Source organism: Brachypodium distachyon, chromosome 4 (genome assembly GCF_000005505.3).
Source record: "Brachypodium distachyon strain Bd21 chromosome 4, Brachypodium_distachyon_v3.0, whole genome shotgun sequence".
Taxonomy (NCBI): Eukaryota; Viridiplantae; Streptophyta; class Magnoliopsida; order Poales; family Poaceae; genus Brachypodium; species Brachypodium distachyon.
The window spans coordinates 31,339,712-31,361,542 of record NC_016134.3 but is presented as its reverse complement, the minus strand read 5'-3'; the positions used below and the strand labels follow the sequence as shown (position 1 = coordinate 31,361,542).

Genomic DNA, 21,831 nt, shown 5'->3' with positions numbered 1-21,831 from the left:
TCCTTGACACTTTGATCTTTAAGGAGAACCAACGAGCGTTCCCAGATTAATACTCGCTCCGTCTCAAAATAAGTGACGTGAATTCGTACAAAATCTATACAAATTCAAATCACTTATTTTATGACGGAGTGAGTAGTAAAACACATACTCCGTATTACTTAGTGTTGGCAGCGCATAAGTAAGGGCGATACATACATAAGTACAATGTCCTAGATTCAGCACAAATTGGGCCCTTACACATTTTGACGAGCTAAATTACTTTGCCAAAACGTCTTATAGAAAAGAAGGGAGGATATAGGATCGTACAAATGACATTCTGGAGCTAAATTTACACTTCGCAGCACTACGTGACTGGATTTGCCGGTATATTGTTTTGTTTCATTCTCTTAAATTGCCTATTCTCGGAAGGCAATAACCTTTTTCCGGGGACTCGAAAAGCAATAAATATGGGTATGCTTATACTTAGCATTTTTTTTTCTTTGGTGTCATTATTTTACTACTCCGTAAAAAAGAGTTGTTCAGTTTGCATCTAAAGTAATATTGATTGCAGTATACATATACTCCTAGACCCGGCGCGGCTGCAGTTTCTCGCGGGAGGTTTGGGGCCACATTTCAGGCTGGGTCCGGAGGGGCCCGTCCCTCCAATCGTCTGGCTCTATTGGCGAGCTTTGGGATGGCATCATCCAGGGCCTCCCCAGGCGTGCGAACCTCAACGGTGGGCTCATCTACATTTGGTGGGGAGTTTGAAAGGAGCGCAACATGAGGCGTTAGGGGCGGTGGCCTTGTTGGCCCTACAGGTTGCCTAGCTAGCATGGGAGGAATAATAGGGTGTAGGATCGCGGCGTGCTCGTCAGACCCGAAAGGCTAGGCTTCCCGCTTATTTTCTTTTCTTCATTCTTTTAGCCCCCCTCCCTACTATTTTGGGAATCAGTCGCCGGTCCCCTTTTGTACAATGCTTCCTTTAAAATCGAATGACGGATATCAACATTATTTTTCCTAAAAAAGCTTTGCCCTTTACTTTACTGCACACTTATTAGGCGATGATATCGATGTCTTGAATTTGTAGGATTATTAAATTGTCGGTGGTATTAGTTAGCTTGTAACCTAATCACCGAGATGGCGTTTCGACTCCGGAAAGCAATGCACTTGAAATAAAAACAGTAAGATAAAAAACAAACATTTAAACATCTAAAGATACAGGCATGTACGAGTTTCAGTTTTTATCATGCCTATAAAATTTTCATGTCGAAAAGATAATTTTGTGTCCTACACAAAAACAATAAATTTCAAGCTCTAAAAGGCAAACCTTTTAGCATCTTTTTTTTTTGACAATGCACATGGAGTATTTGAACAGTGAGACGCGTGAATTCTTCTGACAATGCAAAACAATGTTTTTTTTTTCCTTTTTTGAGAAACATAATGTTTTTGCCCCCGGTAAATTAGGGCTAAGCCCAGGTATTGAAAGGGGCCATCCGATGCATCCCTCGTGTCTCTGCGCCGTCAGATAACTGAACTCGCTAAGCATTCTCGACACTCGCTTGCCTGCGCTCTCTCCCTCTGGCGACGCCTCCGCCGAGAGCTCCCCTCCGGCAACGGCGACGTCCCGGCGGAGTCATCTCAGCAACGACCTGCCCGCCTCCAGATCCGACCAAGGTGAGCACGACGACGTCCTCCTCTTCCTCTCTCCTAGATCTGTGCAAGCACCAATTGCACCTTCTTTCTTGCTGACGCTGCCAACGGATTCAGGAATTCCATCCATAGTCGCACACGCTTCCTCTCCGCTAGAACCCCCGCAGATCGATCTTTGTTTTGAGGTACACTAGGTTTTTGTACGAATCGTGACCGAATCCATGGCAAGTTGCTGGTTTTTTGTTTTCCGATCATCGCCCAAATGGTGTTTCCTAGGTCGCTTTTCTATCAGGAATAGTTTGTTGAAGTTGATTGGTGTCTTGTATCGAAGTAGCTTGCCTTTTGGGCTTGTACTAGGTTGCATAGTACATAATTTATTTATTTTTGAATCCTGGTAGTGGTACATGCTTTCTGACTTTTATTTGATTGAAAGCTACTTCAGTTTTATTTGGCATACAGTTGGTAGATATGTTTACCGGTGGTTCTAGTACTCCAGTACTTGATTCACTATTGCCGCGACAAACTCCTGACTTGATATGCTCATATGCTTTCCACCTGACACAAATCGAACCGACAGGTGTTATAGAATTGCTTGATTTTAGGTAGCACCGATTTGTTTGGTATGTCTGAGACTGTTTGAGGCACAGGTTGTCCTTTGGAAATTTTGTGTGTGATTAAATTAAAGCCTTCTATATTCTTCAACTCTCATGGTTTGACTACTTCCCATATTATCTTCATGCAAAGTATATTGCAGATTTATCCTAGGTTTATGTTCTGCCGCTCACATAATATTCCTGTGATTTGAAAAACCGTGGACTAATATGGTCCATGTTCTTTACTTTGTTACAGCTGGATTATCCTGAAATCATGAATGAAGAAGGACCTCAGGTAACTATGTTTGTTCGTTATTTATGCTCTGTCATAGCTATGTGTTTTGACATCACGGATCACAATCTTGTATCCTCCGCATTTTGCGTACGTGTGTGCAGATGGATCCTGTTAAAATAAGCGATGGTGAAGAGATGCTTGTTGACAAGCTGTGTTTTCTAGAGCCCTTATGTGCAGAGGAGATCAATGAAGATACACGTCTATACCCTCGTGTAGGGGATGAGTACCAAGTGGAAATTCCGAACCTAGCAACGGAAGAGGAACGAATGCGATTAAGGTCATCGCCTGTCGATGACAGCAGTATGTTTGGTTTTGAGTATCCTGTGGCAGTAGGATTAACTATTCCAGTCTCATGGACCCAAAATACAAACACTCACATCGAAGAAGAGTGCAGGGAATTTTCAGGACACAATTCGTGCCCTTCGGAAGATGAACATAACAACCACAGTAGTGGAAATACTCCAAGGAATTTAACTCAGCACAGCATGCTTCCAGAGCGTCTGGGCAGTAAAGTTGAACATGATGAACAATGTGGGAAATCTGCTGGACAAAACATTCACTGTTCTTCTGTAAAGAGGAAAGCCAACGATTATGTTCCATTGCCTGGAATGCCAATGTGCTCCTGGACTGATGAAGAGGCGCAAACTTTTCTTCTTGGTCTCTACATTTTTGGCAAAAATCTTGATCAGGTGACAAAATTTATGAAAAGCAAGACAATGGGTGAAGTTCTATCCTACTACTATGGAGAATTTTTCAGGTCTGCTGGATATAAACGATGGGATGCGTGTAGAAACGCAAGAAGCAGGAGACTTATACGTGGGTCGCGTATATTTTCTGGTCCCAGACAGCAGGAATTTTTGTCACGTTTGCTTGCTGCCGTACCAACGGAGGCTCGAGATGCTTTGCTGGAGGTATGCTCAATTTTAAGTTTCCTGTTTTTTTTCAGTACCAAAATTTTAAACTAGTGAACATTTGCATGTGGAAAGCTGATGTTTAGTTGTTTACAATGAGTCCCATATTATGTCCTGCATTTTCTAATATCCCAATGATACTTTGGGAGGGTGTTTCCTTTTATTAGCACTGCTAGTTGTTTACGATGAGTCCCGTAACATGTCCTACATTTTCTAATATCCCAAAAGAAATGCACGGGTACACGTGGGCACACCGCACCCGTATATCCAACTGTCCAAATCCCAGTGGAGACAGAAACATAGATGAGGAGAGAGAAGGAGAGGCATGGCCGAGATATGGTGCCGGCGCATGGGATAGGGACATGGCGCCGCCACGTGCGAGAGAGACATGGCGACGCCATGTGGGAGGGAGAGAGAGAGACGGGGAGCTGGCACATGCGAGAAAGAGAGAGAGACGCCGCACCGCGGACCTGCCGCTGCCCAATGCTGGTGTGCTCTGTGCCACTGTGGGCTGCTTCGCAACGCCCCACCGCCGACCGGCCGCTGCGTCGATTTGGGATTGGGGATGAGAAGGAACTGTGGCAGGAAGGGAGATAAGAATGGAGATGGTGGGGCCACGGTGGATAAAAACAGATTCTTTTTTGTTGTTTGATGGGGGCCCGAATCTTGGAGCAGAATGTGTGGATGGATAGGGGGGTGTGGTGCGCAGGAGTGTACAAAATCCCCTTTCGTATCCCAATGATGCTTTGGGAGGGTCTTTTTTTAGGATGGGCTTTCCTTTATTAGCATTGCTAAATTGTTATTCCATGCTGTGACCACTACAATCATGCCTTTATTCGAAAAGGCTCCGCATTTGGAAATAGGAATACTGGTATCCTTTATTTATATCTACCTAAGAAAACAATTCTAAAACTCTTATGGTAATATTTTTATTTTATTTTTACTTAGGATGCTCCCTGTATTTTCACTTAGCATGTCATTTCATTGATGTTGACCGATGCCAGTTTATGATCCTGTTAGTTTTCTCAAGAGAGTGACAATTATATATGATTGTGTGCAGGTCTTTAAGAAATTCAATGAGGGAACACCTGATTTTGAGCAATTTATTTTATGCCTAAGGTCCACAGTTGGGGCACAAGTTCTTGTAGAAGCAGTTGGAATTGGTAAGGGAAAATATGACTTGACTGGATTTCCATTAGATCCTAGTAGAAAACATGGTATGTCAGCCCGGGCAGAAACCCCTATTGTGAAGAAGACTTTTTCATCGCTTTCATCTGGAGATATCATGAAGTATTTGACTGGTGATTTCAGACTAAGCAAGGCAAGATCTAATGATCTATTTTGGGAAGCTGTCTGGCCTCGCTTGCTTGTGAGTGGGTGGCACTGCGAGAAGCCCAAAGATTCTTCACTCATTGGCAAGCATGCTTTTGTCTTCCTCATTCCAGGTGTAAATAAATTTTCCAGAAAGAAGCTCGTCAAAGGAAATCATTATTTTGATTCTGTTTGCGATGTCTTGAGAAAAGTTGCATCCAAACCGAGGTTACTTGACTTTGGAGTTGAAAGTGGTAACAACGAAGGTGGGGACAAGCCTGAAAATGGATGGGTCCATAATGTTGAACCTGAAAGCGCACTTCCTGGCAAGAAACCTCCTTGCTATATCTGGCCCAATGAACCTGGGTGTTCTTCAGAGCTAATGAAGTTTACTGTGGTGGATACTAGTTCTGTTCAAGGGGAAGAACCGCGTAACCTAAGATCACTAAGAAATCTACCTGCAGATACCAATCATGGTTACATTGCTTCACCACATTCAGGAGATTCTGGGAGTGGCAACTCAGAAGAACTATCAGATTCAGAAGACAGCTCTCAGCCTTCTGAAGATCTGAATACAAATAAAAGTACAACTGATGCTAGCTATGTTAATGAGAGAAAGCGTAAGCCCCCAACGGTTGATAAGATGGATGCTGATGCGCTTCCAAAGATTCCAAGCACAGTCAATGGTCACAATTCAGTTGATCAAATTTTCAGCGCGACGAATACTGTCTGCGCTTCAACTGCAACAGTTCTTCCTGTTGGTAATCAAAGGGTCCGTCCTACCAATTCTTCAACTGAAATAAACTTTCAGTTTGATCAAAGAGTACATCCAGATCCTGAAGTTTTGTTAGCACCTGTGTCAAAGAGAAGGAGGTTAGTTTCTTGCAAGAATGAAAGAACTGGTCGCAAAAGTACTGCTGTCAACAAAATAAATTACTGGAAGCAAGCCGACGCCCCACTGCAGCATGTGCCTAAAGCAAATGAAGCAAGTGCAGGGGCAAACCCTTTCGTACGGGGTGCAATTCCAAACTCATCGACCAACATAACCTTGGACATTAATAAGAATAACACATATAGCAGACAGCTGCACGACATCCCCCATAATAATGTTCAAACAACGTCTTACAAGGAGAAGGCCCAACACAAGCATGTCATTGATCTGAATATCCCACAAGTGCCTTCTGATTACGAGGCAACCGCAAGCTACATAGTGCCTCCATCTGACAATAATACATCAATCGTGGACAGACCTGTACATCCCCCAGAAACCAAGGAGATGGATGGCAGCCTTCTGGAGACCTGTAGCAACGCGGTGTTGGGTGAGCAGCTTTCTTTCGACTCAAGGAGGCAGAGTACCAGAAGCTGCTTGCCGACGACCCGAGCTCTGGAGGCTCTTGACGGTGGCTCTATGGGGACAGAACAGAATGGTGAGGATGCAAATTTCCCATCTTCCAACAGGAGCAGCAGACCTGTCCAGCAACCACCACGAAGATCAACTGACATCGTGGCCCCACTCTCTTCTGAGGGCGAGGGAAGCAGCTTTCATTTTACTAATCCAGCCATTGTTGTCGACGAACCGCGCATGAGTAACCCTCAGGATCACAGCGCCCCCTCGGACAGGTCCAGTGCCAAAGTGACTCGTCAATTGTCTGCCCGTGAAACCATCTGTCCGTCATGCCATTATAAATGGAACGAATACGAGTAAGCGGCATCTCCATGGCCAAGCAATCGGCGAGTTGAACTATCCATCCAACCTTTATATACAAACGGTTTAGCTGCTGGTTAACAGAAATGACATGAGATTACTGTGATCACAGATGCCGCTGCTTGGCCAACCTTTTGTCCCGGATTAGGAAACGTCGTCCCAAGGCCAATATGCATTTATAGTTGCCTATTCCAGCTATGATCCGGTGAATGCCAATCGCCCATGTGTTTCGTCTCGGTTCTTATCAAGGACATGTGAGAAGCTCAACCGAAGTACTATACACAAACATCTGTGACGGAGTTGGTTATACTCTTTTTTTTTACCTTCGGTTTACCTGTATACCATGTGGGGTTGCTGCACAAGTGTTGCAGCTAATGGTGGTGATGGAGTTGGTTATACTCTTTCTTTTACCCTTCGTTTTACCTGTATACCCTGTGGAGTCGCTGCATAAATGTTGCAGCTAATGGTGGGTCCTATATACAAGAACCATGGTTGAACTCAGCTTTGCGAACTCTGGTCTTCTCCAGGAGATTCAGAAAGGAGAACCTTAAATACATAGTACCATCTCGTTTAATTCTTTCTTTTTTTGCTGGTTTATTATTTTGTGGCTATGGTTTGGTAGTATTCTGTGCTCCGTTATTTCGTCCCGCAACTGCTTTCCTGGTTGGTTTCTGCTTTGATCCTTAGAGCATCTTCGGTAATACAGTACATGCTTTGCTTTCCTGCCTGGTTTCTGCTTTGGTTTCTGCTATGCAGGCTTTCCGATGGTACGGGGGAAAAGAGAAAGAAATGTCAGGTGACGGTTATGTGCGCAAAAAACTGCTTGGTTCGCGTACCAAGAGATCTCCTGTGTTTATAGCATACTTGAAGTTTGAAGTAAGGATGGAGCCAGTCATTTTGCTGTTATTTGTGTTTGTATCTGTACAAATCCAAGTCACTTATTTTGGGACGGAGGGAGGATTAACTCTGATGGTGCCCGTGCGTTGCAACTCTTTTACCGATTGGTTTCTGATTTGATCATTCTTATGTTCTGGGCCTGGTCCGGCGCTGGAGCTTGGAATTTTGCCTGGGCCTGGAATTTTGCCAAGCTCCCAGATTTGCCTCAAGCTGCAGGAGATGTGCTTGCTCGCTTCGCCCCTCTGGACTGGATGCTGCTGCTGTATCTGGGCTTGTTGCTGATGCTCAAACTGAGACTACTCCAGCTCGCTTGCTGCTTTGCTTTGCTTTGCAGCTGTTCCTTTAAAAGTGGCAGATGGCCGTTTTTTCTTTCTAGTTTCTGCTCTCTCCGTTCCTAAATACTTGTCGTTATTTAGAAACGGAGGGAGTAGTTCCTACTCTGTGTTGGAGTTTACTTTTTCTGCATCTTTACTTTGAACAATGTACGTCCGGTTTCATTAATTCAATGACACCAGGAGGCTTCGGCTTCCTGATATTTTAAAAGAATAAACTTGTTACTTTGCGCAAAAAAAAAATATCAACTTGGAATAATATGCCGGGTTTTGTGTCGCTGCAAACATTTCTCTTTCTGTTGTTTCCATGTTTGCAAACGTTTGTCGAATGCTTCAGGAGTCCGTTTGTTTGCGTTCCTAACAGCAGGTCCAACAGCAAAAAGTCAGAATATGAGCCCGAGGGAGGCCGAGTTGAAAAAAAGTGTTAATTCCGAATAATATTATCAATTTTTTGAAATAATTATACGTGATTTTCTTGTATTTTCAGTGGCGTTTTCGAAAGGAAAAAATATACGAATAAACTCTCTGTGGTCTGAGCCAAAGTTCCAAAAAAAAAAGAGTACGGTCAAGCATATAGGTGGCGTGGCTATCGGGCCAGTCCAGCATGTTTTTTTTCCTTTTTTCAAGTGATCTGGCCCATGTGCCGAGGTAGGCCTGTCGGCCTTCACAGGTCTGGGCCTGGATGTTGCATTTTCGGCCGGCCCGGCACCTATATTGCCGTGCCCGGGCCAGGCCCGTTTATCTGGAGCCGGCCCGGCCCGGCCCGGTAACCACCTAACTCAAGCAGCGCAAGCTGACGTCGCTTTCATCGGTCCACGTCAGCTGGCCACCCAGAAGGAACCAGCCAAACCAAAAATCCCAACCAACCAAAAAAAAAACCCAGCCTTTGCTTCCTTCCTTCCTCCGCTTCCCCTTCCGCTTCCAGATCGACGGCGAAGAATCCGCCATCTTCCATGGCGCTGCCACCGAGGCCATGACCATGGCGCCGCCCCGCGCCCGCGCGCTGCTCCTGCCGCTGGCGGCAGCCACCGTGCTCGTCGCCTCCACCATCTTCCTCTTCGCCGCCGCCGCCTGGCGCGGCGGCCCCTCCGCCGATTCCGGCCTCCCCGTCCCTTCCACCTCCGCCGGCTTTCTATCCGTCCCTGTCAGCGCTAGGGTTCCGTCCGTCGGCAAGGGCCATGAGCTCTCCTTCCTCGACGAGAACGGCCTCCCCGACGACCCCGGCTCCGGCTCCGTCTCCGTCTCCGTCTCGGCGCCCCCCAGATGCGACCCCCGCGATGCCGCCGTCAGGGTCTTCCTCTACGACTTGCCTCCCGAGTTCCACTTCGGGATGCTCGGCTGGGCCCCCACCGGCGACGACGGCGGCGGAGCTGTCTGGCCTGAGGTGAGCGCCGCCCCGCGCTACCCCGGCGGGCTCAACCAGCAGCACAGCGTGGAGTACTGGCTCACGCTAGACCTCCTCGCTTCCTCATCGGCAGCGGGCCTCCCCTGCGGCGCGGCGGCGAGGGTCGCCGACGCCCAGGACGCCGACGTGGTCTTCGTGCCCTTCTTCGCGTCCCTCAGCTACAACCGCCACTCGAAACCCGTCCCGCCGGAGAAGGTCAGCAGGGACAGGGCCCTGCAGGAGAAGCTCGTCCGGTACCTGGCGGCGCGGCCCGAGTGGAAGCGGTCCGGGGGCGCCGACCACGTCATCGTCGCGCACCACCCCAACAGCCTGCTCCACGCCCGGTCGGCACTGTTCCCCGCCGTGTTCGTGCTGTCTGACTTCGGGAGGTACCACCCCAGGGTGGCCAGCTTGGAGAAGGATCTCGTCGCGCCGTACCGGCATATGGCCAAGACGTTTGTGAATGACACGGCCGGGTTTGATGACCGGCCGACCTTGTTGTACTTCCGGGGAGCCATTTACAGGAAGGAGGTAATCAATCACTGTGCTTACTGATCATGTTCAATGACTATGTGAAGCCAATCATAAGTTCATATAACATAATAATGTGGCACTGCTTAATTTCTCATAATCATTTCTGTAACTGTCTTGGAAATTTGTGAGCTTTCTCTCAGGAGATGTTGAATGAAATTTACGAAGTGTATCGTTAGCTAAAACTTAGTTATATGATATGAGGTAGGAGTGGTTAAGATAAGTTCTGTTTCTTTCAAGTTCAGAAGCGAGAACTCATGATGCACTCCAGATTTCGAGCTTTGATGTCTTCTAAGTTTTAGCTACACAATTTACTGCTGTAGTGCTATTACAGAGTGTCAAATTTTGTTTATTCAGACTGATGGCAGCAATAATTATTAAACAACCTACATTATGCACCAGATGTCAGTATGTCACTCCTGAACACACAGTGAAACAGATTTGGTAGTTTTGCTTGTACTAGAACTGAGCTACCAACTTGTTGGTTCCTCTACAGCCAGCACTTTAGTTGAGATAAATTGCAATGTCTGGAAATCTTTAGCTGTGTTAATATTCCATGTTTGTTGAAGACAAGCTCATGATCTAGCTAGGTATGGAGATATTGGTGTCCAAAGTTCAAACACACAACTTAACAAACTTTCATTTATTTCATTGCTGTGCTGTCAGAATAAAAAGGAACAGAACCTGATCAGAGGTATATATCGCCCAATATGATTAGAGATTTGCCTTAGTATAAGGTACCGATATATGAATGAATGCATAATTTGTGCAACCTCCCTGATCGCTGGTAGGTTGATTTAAATTCTTATCCCGAATTATGTGTAGATAAATGCTACAGGTTTTCGTCTCTTAGTGACAAACCGGTGATTCGCGATATTATATATTGTGTCATCCTTTTCCAGGGAGGGAACATTCGACAGGAGCTCTACAATATGCTCAAAGATGAAAAGGATGTTTTCTTTTCCTTTGGGAGCGTCCAGGATCACGGGGTCAGCAAAGCCAGCCAGGGAATGCACTCATCAAAGTTTTGCCTAAACATTGCTGGGGACACCCCCTCTTCTAATCGTCTGTTTGACGCTATAGTAAGCCACTGCGTGCCTGTTATCATCAGTGACGACATTGAGCTCCCTTACGAGGATGTCTTAGACTACTCCAAGTTCTCCATCTTTGTTCGTTCGTCCGACGCCGTCAAAAGGGGGTACTTGATGAAACTGATCAGAGGCGTAACCAAGCATCGATGGACAAGGATGTGGAAGAGGCTGAAAGAGGTGGACAAACACTTCGAGTACCAGTTCCCATCTCGGAAGGACGATGCGGTCCAGATGATCTGGCAAGCATTGGCTAGGAAGGTGCCTTCGATCCGGCTGAAGGCACATAGGTTTAGGAGAGCATCGAGATTTGAAGGAGGAAGCAAATAAACAGGAAGCAGGTGTGTATGTAATCATATCTCTAGGTTAATCTAACACACAGTGTTACGCTGACAGTATTGACTCATCAGCTGCATACGTCATCCAGTTGAAGAACAAAAATCAGGCATACTATATGTTGGAACAAACGAAGTGTAATCTAGAATATTCAGGTTGAGTGTTGGTTATAGCATGGAACAAAAGGATGATAACTCGAGAATTTGTCGGTCCAGTTAAATGTATGCTTTGCTCTTGTAACATTGTACTACTATTTTGAAATGAATTTTATAGAAGAGGGCAGCCACTTGTAATGCTGTTTCTGATCATAACATTTATCATAAGATAGGCAGTTTCACTATTTATCAAAATAATTGATTTGATGCACATGCTGGATCTGCCATTTCACAAGAAAAGAAATGCAGGATAAAAACACGTCCAATCGATTTACCCTTTTTTTAGAGGAATCTATCTAACTTTTCTTTAGATCAACGATCTGGCGTTATTGATTTATTAAAAATACAATTAGCCCATAGGTTGCAAGGCCCAAACAAGCTACGACTCGCATAAAGCCCATCTAAAACTGTCTCAGCCCACATGACCCGCCTGACGGCCTGGTCCACATGCCATTCTCAGATCCGCGAGAGCCCAGCTAAAACCCTAGCCCCCTTTGATCCCCTATAAACACCTCTCTCCCTCCCCGCGCCGCCGCTCTCTCCACAAACCCTAGCTTCCCATCCCTCCCCTCCGCCGCCGCCGCGCAACACCACAACCACCATGTCGGCCGTGCTGACCCGCCCGGCGCCGGGCACGGTGCAGTGCTTCGGGCGGAAGAAGACGGCGGTCGCCGTGGCCTACTGCAAGCCTGGCCGCGGCCTGATCAAGGTGAACGGCGCCCCGATCGAGCTTATCCGCCCGGAGATGCTCCGCCTCAAGGCTTTCGAGCCGATCCTGCTGGCCGGCCGGTCTCGGTTCAAGGACATCGACATGCGGATCCGCGTCCGCGGCGGCGGGAAGACGTCGCAGATCTACGCCATCCGCCAGGCCATCGCCAAGGGGCTCGTCGCCTACTTCCAGAAGTACGTCGACGAGGCCGCCAAGAAGGAGGTCAAGGAGATCTTCGGCCGCTACGACCGCACCCTCCTCGTCGCCGACCCCCGCCGCTGCGAGCCCAAGAAGTTCGGCGGTCGCGGCGCCCGTGCCAGGTTCCAGAAGTCGTACCGTTGAAGAAGAAGAAGATGCCCCTGCGCTCCCTCCGGCGGACGGCGCGCCTCTTGGGCTGTCTCATCTATCTCTTTACTGCTTTTTATATGCCTAGTGTTTTTTGCATTATGTTGGAACAATGAAATGGGTGATGGTGATCTTTTGCTTCCTGCCTAGATGGAAGGACCATGTTATGTTAAGATTATGTTAAATGATGATGCTAGTTGAGAACTTAATTATCCTGTTGAGTTTCCTTGAATCGCTTGATCTGTTCATGCTTAATTTTGGTTTAAGCTGATCTTTAGTTAATGGTTTAAGGATAGTTGGGACTTGAGTATCCTGTTAGCTTACCTTGGTTTGGCTAATCTGTTTGTGCATAATTTTAGTTGAATGGGTAGTGCATCCTTGAAAATTGATGAGATCTAGAGATGTCTTGAGTTGCACGTAGGATTTGGAGTTTGGGTGACTGAGATGTATGTGGTTTGCTGACTCTGGTTTGTAGTTGTGCTCTGCTCAATTCATTTGAATTGGTATGAATTGACATTAGCCCATTTCTGTTGTTTCATAGAGTTTACTCTCACTGCTGGTTCTACTGGGCACTTCTAACATTGAGGTGCTGTCCACAAATAGATTGGTGCCACGGAGTGTTTGAAATCTACATTCTCATATTGAGATGCTGTCTGCAATATATTAGCGCCAGAAATGTTTGAAATTGCATATTAGTACTTGTCAGTATCATCGTGAAGCTGGAAAATGAGCAACCGTAGATCACTGAAAAGTTGACGGCACACTTTGGGGCAAATCAAACTCACTAGATTGCTCCTAGCAGTTGTCTTTGGGTAATGTCTTAAAGTGTCATGTACTCATGTATAGGGTTTCCACTGCTACTGTAATGATAATAGTTTGATCATGGTTTGGTGTATGTCAAACTGCCAAGATTTACATTTTGGGTTTGACATCAAACCGTTAGAGCTGCTTATCTGTTGGACTGATATTCTGAATGTGATGAATTGCTACCTTTCCTAGTTTTTGTGGTTCATTTCAGCTTTACGCCTCTTGGCAATCGTTTTTGTGTTGAAATGCCTGATTCTGCTTTTAGTTTATGCTACTCCAGTTTCTCTTGATACACCAGTTTTGAGGACCATTCTCTTCTAGCTGTGTCTTCTACAAAGTTTTTGCATGGTTGCACTGAAGATGAGTCTTCACTGGATACTTTCTCATTGATTTAGAACGATCCATTGAGCATGGTGGTTAAGCTTATGTTTGATCTATCTAAAAATTAATATTTTGCATAACCTGGAGATTAGGTCTCACTGAATTGTTAGATATACTCTCTGCATAACCTGAATATGAGTTTTCACCTGAATTGTGAAAATGACTGCGGCAAATATTGCATCTCTATACATCGCCTGAGAGTAGCCATACATAATGTGTCAATTCGAGTAGATGATGGATCTCTTATTTGGAAGGAATGGAGGATGGCTGTTGCACGCGAGGAACACAGGATTTAGTTGCTTGTTTCTTCAGCTACGGTTACTTCCTCTGTCTGGACTGCCATGCGGTCTCGGCCATCGCCGCCGGAATGGCGACCTTGCTCACGCGGAACATGGCTGAGTGGATATCACCTGCCCGGAAAGAGGCAACATGTCATGGTCTCTCAAACAAGATTGGTTGGTTGCAACCATTAGAGTTTCTTCTTGTGGTATCACCCTACGTCCCTACCCAATGTGATGAACTGCTTGCTGCCTTGCCTAGTATTGGTGACTCATTTCGACCTTGTACACACATCAGACAACCATTGTTATGTTCATGCAGCAGTTTAGGCAAAGTTTACAGTGCTTCACCAGTTTTTGAGGGTAACTAGTTTCTCTTCCAGTTGTGGTTTTGATTTGATTGTTTTTTTCCTGCCTTCCATGTTGCAAGCTTATAACCAACAGCTAGTATTATACATTGAGATAACCAGAAACCACTGGCTGGCTTCTTGTTTGATGATGATACTTCATACTTGCTGCTGGATCTTCTTATTTTCGTGTGTGACACCAGCTGCTCCTCTCTTTCTAGCTACGGACAGATTACATACATCTCTGTACATCTCCTGAGAGTACTGGCCATACCATAACGTACTAGCATTCTTCATCTCCCGAGAGAGGAACGCAGGAGGATTTAGCCGCTTGCTTCTTCAGCTACCGTTACTACCTCGCTCTTGGCTTCCTCCTGCTCGTCTCCGGCGGCGGTGACCGGCGGCGCATCAACGACGACTTTCGTAACGCGGAACATGGCCAAGTGGATATCACCTGAAAGAGAAATAGCAACTCAAGTCTGAAGGAATCGATCACTACAAGCTCAGAGTGAAGGGATGGAGCTACTGGGGTTACCGACCGAAGATGAGGAGGCTGCCGGGGTTGACGGCGACGGCGAACCCGGGCACGAGCTTCCTCTCGTTGACGTAGGTGCCGTTGGTGCTGTCCATGTCGGTGACCGCCAGGGTGCCGTCGTCCTTGATCTCCAGCCGCGCGTGCACGCCGGAGACCGTCGCCACCGGTACCGCCACGTCCGCCTTCTCCGGCACCCGCCCCACCGTCACCGCCCCCTGCCATGGCCAACAAGGAGGATCAATCCGATGGCCGTGGGCAGCCAGAAGAAGAAGGTGCTTACGGAGGTGGGGATCTCGATGGCGCCCGGCCGCGCCACGCGGTAGCCGATGTGCCGCCAGTCGCCGTCGCCTGAGAAGAAGTAGACGAAGAAGAATGCACCGTGTAAGATTATGGCATGTGTAATGAATCAATCAAAGCGGGGGATCAGAGATCGAGACCTGCGGGCTCAAGGACCCATTTCTCCGACGATCCGCCCGCGGAGCGGCCGGCGGCGGCGGCGGAGCACCTCCGCTTCCGGGACGAACGGGCGGCGCCGCTGAACGGCGGGGCGGCGAGGGAGACGACGACGGCCAGCCGCTGCTTCCGATGGTGTTTCGTGGAGCAGAAGCGGAGGAAGGCGGCCGGGGCCGGCGGCGGCGGAAGCCTGGGGCGCGGCAGCAAGACGGAGGCCGCCGCCGTCGCCGTCGCTGCTGCCATCTGCGTCGTGCAGCAGCTGCGGATGGATAGGACGAGGAAGGAACAAGGATCGATGCCTGCTGACGGATGGACCTCTGCTCCTCTGCTCTCTGCTCTGCTCACTCTCGAGTCTCTGGATAGGACGATGCTGACTCACGCTGCCACGTGTCCGGCACACCACCCTCGCCGCCCGCCAAGTTGGGCCCACAGGTCAGCGGGATTTCTTGGGCCTGGCTCCTCCGTCTTCTTGTTGTTCACTGCTCCCTTCATTTCACTCATTTCATGAAAGTTAGCGTATTTTGTTTCGTTAAGATAAAATTTTGAGTAATGATAACTTTATTAATATGTGTTTTTTCATACATGAAATTTATATCAATAGATTCGTCTTTAAAAGTTCTTGTTAATAATAATAATTTCGTATCATAAAAGTTGCATATTAATAGAATAATTTTTTTTAGGGGGGGATTATTCAACTCTAACTTGGTAGGAGGTACAAGAGATGTCTGGCGTCCCAAGAAGCCACAGGCGACGACCAGGCGACAAAGGAGAAGCTGCCTTAGCTAGGTTATGAGCATCTATATTAAAAATCCGTTTCTCGTGTTTAAACAAACATCAACGAAGAAACATCAACGAAGAGCTTCCTCCTGTCTTCTATCTCCAACAAAATAGCACTGTAGTGACAAAGATTGACTTCCTTCAAGGCTTTGATAATGATCAGGTAGTCTGAGGCAACCGAAAACTTGGACAAATTAAGGTCATGTGCGAGAGACAGAGCCTCATTACATGCCATTGCTTCCAACGTCGTCGGGGCAGTCATACCCAAGATTGTCACAGTCGAGGCAGCCAAGAACTTCCCATTCTCATCTCGACAAACAGCAGCGAGCGCACCACCAGCTCCAGAGCGAGCTAAACCAGCATCGACATTAATCTTGCATGCACCTGAAGGTGGAGGGATCCACCTAGGGACAGCGAGGGCCTTGTCTTTGCAACCATGCAACTGCTTCGGTTCGACAGTTTTCTCATCAGCAACAATCGAGAGATCTTCCAAGAAGCGCTGGATAAAGGTGAAGGTAGAGAGCAGACTCTGATATTTATCTTCATGAATAGCTTTCCGTCGTGCCCACCAAATAGCCCACAAGGTCGTCAGAATAACAGCAAAATTACATTGCGGCGTCGACTCCATCAACATGAATAGCCAAAGATTGGCATCTGGTATACCATTTTGTATGACATGTTCAGTTAACTCCTCATCCAAAAGTGCCCACACACACTTCGCCATTGTACAGTCAACAAGTGCATGGCGCCAAGTATCTTCAGCACCATGACAGATGGAACATACTGAAGATTGGGACATATTCTTTCGACAGCGGACTGCCTCGGTCGGGATAGAGTTCTTCGCCAAACGCCATGCAAAAACCATTAGTTTTGCCGGTACAGGGAGTTTCCACAACAACACCCACTGTTTCTGAATCCTCAAGACATCAGACGATCCTGCCCGGTGCTCAATCCAATCCTCCCTCCTCCGGCGAGTATCCATTAACATTCGATAAGCAAATCGAACGGAGAAAATCCCTTTCCTTTCAAAGTGCCATGCCCAGAAATCATCACGGATAGACAGCCCCAGCGGAATATTTTTTATAACTAAAGCATCCATTGGGAAGAAATGTTCATCCAACTTGCATAAGTCCCAGCATCTGTTAGGATCAATTAATTTAGAAACAATAATAGGTGGATGAGCAGACTTCGGACCCACAGGTCGAAGAAGATGATCTCGGGGTAGCCAGTTGTCATCCCAAATGCACGTATCACTGCCGGAGCCAATACGCTTGATGAGACCCTGCCGCAATACTTGCTTGCCCTCAAAAATTGCTCTCCAAACATGTGACGGACTTGAACCCAGCTCAGCATCGAGGATGTTCCCATCCGGAAAATACTTCGCCTTCAGAACTCGTGCACTCAGAGAACTTGGATCTTGAAGGATTCGCCATGCTTGCCTCGCCAAAAGAGCGAGGTTAAATAGTTCAAAATCACGAAACCCCAAACCGCCCATATACTTTGGCATGGTCATAACATACCACGAAACCCATGCAGTCTTCCGCTCACCATTCTTACTTCCCCACCAAAACTTCCTAGTCAGAGAATTTATGTGTTGACGCAGACCACGTGGGAGCAAGAAGCAAGACATTGAGTACGTCGGAATTGCTTGGACCGCAGACTTGATAAGGATTTGTTTCCCACCGGCAGAAAGGCATTTCTCAAGCCAACCTTGAACTCTTTTCCAAACACGATCCTTAAGATATTTGAAGGCCCCGTTCGTCGAGCGACTGAAAGATCGGTATGGTCGACTAGAGGGGGGGGGGGTGAATAGGCGACAAACAAATTTTACTTTTTAATTTTTTTTCTTGAAAGATACAAACACTTAATCCTAGGGTTCACTAAATTCTCTAAAAGGAATGCAACCCTAGTAGGAAGTGCAATAGCCGAAGCACTAGCCGAAACAAAGTATAGGCAATGAAGTAAAACAAATAAGTAAAGGGGCAAGTATAATACCACACGGGAAGATGAAGACTTCATCGGAGTTCCACCTATTGGGATCGGTGTACGTCTCCGTTTGGAGGAGTGCTCTATCACAAAGCGAGAGGCGCCACGAAGGCTCACTCTATTCTCCAACTCACCACACCACAAAGGTGGGATGAGCTCTCACAGCACCACAAAGGCGGAGTGAGTTCCACTAATGACTTCCTTGAAGGCGAACGCCAAACCTTTACAAACAAGGGGAAGGGCACGAATCCACAACTAAATTGGAGGCTCCTTTCCAAATCGTCAAACACCTCCTCACAAGATTGGAGTGCTTGAAGAGACACCTTCCGGCTAGGGATCCCAAAATCCCAAGAGTAACAAAATCCACCAAGGAAAACTGGAGGAATCAACTTTTGATTTGGTGAAACCCTAGATCGTGCTCTTCTCAACCCTTCCTCAAAGTATTGGCTTGGGGGATGCACTAGGGAGAGAGATCTCGAGATTTGAAACTCTTGGTGTTCTTGAGTGAGAGAATGGAGATGAACTGGGTGAACTCGGACAAGGAAACCCGTTGGGGACGAAGCCCCTTTTATACCCCATCGAAATCCAGCCGTTAGGACACATTTCAGTAACACCGGTACCAGACCGGTAGTGGACCGAAAGTTCTAGGGGGTAGAACTTCCGCCCTGCTACCGGTCTCCTACTGCTATACGCAGTAGGATTCTAGTAGCATTTCAGTACCAGACCGGTACCAGGGCAGAACTTCCGCCCACCGGAACCTCCGGCAATTTAGGCGGTGGTACCAGCTATCTCTGAAAAAGTCTGACAGGCAAAGCAGGATAACGACAACTCTCAACTCAAAACTGGGTTTAGGCTTTATGTGGGTGCAATTTAGTAGATATGTGTACGTGAAGTTGATTCACACAAAGCGTTCCCAAATGGACTCTCTCTTCATAGTACGGATTTTCCTACGACTCAATAAAGTAAAAAGTCGTAAATCCTTTTACTCTTCTTTCCTTTTTGAGGACGATGAGTCGTGTCACAACACTAGTTGTAAGATCTGAAAACACTTGGCGCACGATTAGTCCACAAGTTATGTTGTCATTAATCACCAAAACTTATTAGGGATCGAAATGCCCTTTCAGCAACCCACATCTGAAGGCAAACCAAGGTAGCGTTTTGACAAAGATTCATTTGTGACCTCCAGGATCTGCTTAACTTCGTCTCGAGCCACACGTGCAACACCTTTTACAAAATAGATTGAAGATTTTTGAAGGTTTACTCGTTGGCCTGAAGCATTACAATAATCTTGAACCGAATCCTTGATTTGATTTGCACTGGAACCATTAGCCTTGAAGAGCAGCAAGCTGTCATCCGCAAAAAGGAGATGATTAACATGTGGTGCCGAAGGTGCAACAACCACTCCTCGAACATCTGGATGTTCACTTCTCACGCGCAGGAGGCATGACAAGCCCTCTGCCGCCAGCAGGAAGAGATACGGAGAAATAGGGTCACCTTGCCGGATCCCCCTCGAGGGCTGAAACTCCTGAAGTTTCCCTCCATTCAGCAATACAGTGAACGAGACCGACGAGACTCCTCGCATGATGGCATGCTCAAAACTTTCAGCAATGCCCAGTTTTAGCATAATAGCTTGGAGATAAGCCCACTCAACCCGATCATAAGCCTTCATCATATCCAACTTGAGAGCACAGTGACCATTCTTCTTGCTTTGTGACCGCTTCATAAAGTGCAAACACTCATAGGCGGTGATTACGTTATATCTGTGATCAATCTGCCAGGAACAAACGCCGACTGCTCAGGAGAAATAATATCCGGAAGGATCAGTTTAAGCCGGTTAGCTTGCACCTTGGATATGATCTTATAGATCACATTGCACAGACTAATCGGTCCATACTGCACCAGTGAATTTGGATTAGATACCTTAGGAATTAAAACAATTAACGTACCATTTATCACTTCCGGAGAATCCTCTCCATTGAGCACACGAAGCACAATTCTGACAATGTCATCACCACAGATATCCCAATGGCGTTGGAAAAAATGAGCCGGAAACCTGTCAGGCCCCGGCACCTTTGTCGGGAACATTTGGAACAAAGCCGCCTTTACTTCTTCAGCACGAAAAGGAGCAGTGAGAGAAGAATTCATCTGTGCGGTGACTTTATGCGGTACATGAGATAACCAATCGCATCTTCCGAGGCATAGAGATTCTCATAGGACTCAGTCACCATCTCCCCAATTTCCATCTGATCCGAACAGATTGTCCCATCTGCTCGTGAGAGGCTCGAAATATTATTCTTTTTACGACGCCCGTTAACCTTTTGGTGGAAGAATCGAGTGTTACAGTCACCAGCAGCTAGCCATTCCACCCTACTCCTCTGCCGCCACATCACCTCTTCCCTGTAATTGAGCTCAACTATCCTCTCTTCAATTCGTTGCTCCTCCACTGAAGGCCCAACACGAAACTGATCAGCTTTCATAATAGACAACTTAGCCTTGAGGTCACGTATGGCTGTTGCAATTTGTAAAATTAAAAACATATTCAGGGCACAATCCACCGACCAAATTGACAAAGTGCAAACTAGGGATTTGGGGAAACTACCTGGATAGAGAAATTGGGAAAGAGGAGGAGCAGCAGGCGCAGCGCAGCCTGCGGGGGGTGAGCCGTGAGCGGCAGCAGCGCGCGCGGCGGAGCAGCCAGCAGTGGCGGCGGAGCAGGAGGGGCTGCGACACTGCGGGCGCGGCGAGGCAGCGCACGGGCGCAGGGCAGGCAGGCAGGGGGCGAACAGCGGCAGCGTGTGGGGCGGCCCGGGCTGGCTCTGGCCGGCTTCAGTCCGTCGCGGCTTCGTCTTGTCCTCAAGAGCAGCGAGGCAGCGCACGGCCGCGCCCCTGGTTGCGGGCGAGATGACGAGTCGCGACCAGGAGCAGCCAGGTAGAGGCAGCGTCAAGGGTAAGGCTTGGCTGATTTTTCTGCCGGGCTGGGCCTTTAGTAGCGCTATTTTTTTTTTCCAAAAAACCAGGGCGGGCCATGGCCCAGTTTGGCCTCAATGTAGCTCCGCTAATGGGGCCTAGGGTGTTAGGCGCAGGACAGAGGAGAGACTGGGGGAGGTATGCCCGGAGACGGAGGCCATAGGGGGGAGCTATGCCCGGCGGGATAGCCGGGGTGGGGTATGGGAGGGAGGTATGCCCGGAGCCGGGCCTGCCGGAGGCAGGGTAGGGGTGCCTCTCAAGAAAAATGCAATTAAGGGAGGGGGGTTGGGGGTGTCAATTCTTCCTTTAAAGAGTACGACAATATATAAAGAAGAGATTAAGAAAATTAATAAGATGTTTAATTGTCACAACTAATAAAAATTTGCTGTTTTTTGTCACTGTCAGAACTACACCAGTTGAGCTGGAGGAAGCCCCGTACATAATTTCAGGTAGTTCTCCTTTCCTGCAACTCTTTGAACCTGGTTCGTGTGGCTTAGCCAGACATCAAATATAGTTCATTCTCTTGCATTACGTGCCTTGCCTTTCTAATTGTTTGGTGCATACAAGAAGTGATGTCTGGAAGCACATCTGAGCTCTTAGTAGAGTCGAACATCTTTTTATTGTGAAATGCCATGGCGCAGTCCAAGTGAAATGTTGATGGCCATCTTGGAACACAAGCGTGAAATAAACCAGCTCACGTGCCGGCGGCGTTTGGCTTGGAAGGTGATCATGACTTCTTCGGTTCTTCCCCGGTGATGTAATCCTTCCTGTGGCCAACGATTTGTCCGTGCCGCGAGCTAATGGAAACTTGAACATTTGCTCTAAAGAACTTATCGAGACGGTCCAGTTAAGTTCTCAATCTTAGAAACCCTCGCCCCAAGGTCTTGTCTACCTGTGGTGTCTCCAGGTAGAAGCACTCCCACCACCCAGGGTGTTCTTTTCTCTTGGGTTTGAAATTGCTTGCAGGCATCGTGAATCGCTGGCGACCAGAGAAGAGGAGGAGGAAGGCGGCGGGGGTAAGTCTACTACTGCATCAGGTTAAGGTACGATCAAAACAACCATGAATTCATCATCGCCTT

The 21,831-nt window shown here is 47.4% G+C and overlaps 5 protein-coding genes across 5 annotated transcripts; 3 read left to right on the top strand and 2 right to left on the bottom strand.

Moving 5' to 3' along the window:
- Positions 1 to 1,477: 1,477 nt before the first annotated feature.
- Positions 1,478 to 7,021, top strand: LOC100836195. Its single transcript, XM_003577818.4, has 4 exons — positions 1,478 to 1,653; positions 2,479 to 2,517; positions 2,619 to 3,428; positions 4,489 to 7,021. The coding sequence occupies exons 2-4, from the start codon at positions 2,497 to 2,499 to the stop codon at positions 6,442 to 6,444; spliced, it is 2,787 nt and encodes a 928-aa protein (XP_003577866.2). The 5' UTR covers positions 1,478 to 1,653; positions 2,479 to 2,496; the 3' UTR covers positions 6,445 to 7,021.
- Positions 7,022 to 8,532: 1,511 nt separating this feature from the next.
- On the top strand, positions 8,533 to 11,320 carry LOC100835578 (probable arabinosyltransferase ARAD1). The gene is made up of 2 exons (XM_003577816.4): positions 8,533 to 9,588; positions 10,491 to 11,320. The coding sequence occupies exons 1-2, from the start codon at positions 8,647 to 8,649 to the stop codon at positions 11,004 to 11,006; spliced, it is 1,458 nt and encodes a 485-aa protein (XP_003577864.1). The 5' UTR covers positions 8,533 to 8,646; the 3' UTR covers positions 11,007 to 11,320.
- A 372-nt stretch (positions 11,321 to 11,692) lies between these two features.
- Positions 11,693 to 12,453, top strand: LOC100835886 (40S ribosomal protein S16). Its single transcript, XM_003577817.4, has one exon. The coding sequence runs from the start codon at positions 11,769 to 11,771 to the stop codon at positions 12,216 to 12,218; it is 450 nt and encodes a 149-aa protein (XP_003577865.1). The 5' UTR covers positions 11,693 to 11,768; the 3' UTR covers positions 12,219 to 12,453.
- A 1,528-nt stretch (positions 12,454 to 13,981) lies between these two features.
- Positions 13,982 to 15,374, bottom strand: LOC100835270. The gene is made up of 4 exons (XM_003577815.4): positions 15,007 to 15,374; positions 14,850 to 14,917; positions 14,574 to 14,784; positions 13,982 to 14,488 (listed from the first exon to the last, which is right to left on the bottom strand). The coding sequence occupies exons 1-4, from the start codon at positions 15,263 to 15,265 to the stop codon at positions 14,358 to 14,360; spliced, it is 669 nt and encodes a 222-aa protein (XP_003577863.1). The 5' UTR covers positions 15,266 to 15,374; the 3' UTR covers positions 13,982 to 14,357.
- Positions 15,375 to 18,845: 3,471 nt separating this feature from the next.
- Positions 18,846 to 21,386, bottom strand: LOC104584646. Its single transcript, XM_024454622.1, has 3 exons — positions 21,317 to 21,386; positions 20,385 to 20,777; positions 18,846 to 20,294 (listed from the first exon to the last, which is right to left on the bottom strand). Exons 1-3 carry the CDS (start codon positions 21,384 to 21,386, stop codon positions 19,927 to 19,929), a joined length of 831 nt encoding a protein of 276 aa, XP_024310390.1. The 3' UTR covers positions 18,846 to 19,926.
- Between the last annotated feature and the right edge of the window lie 445 nt (positions 21,387 to 21,831).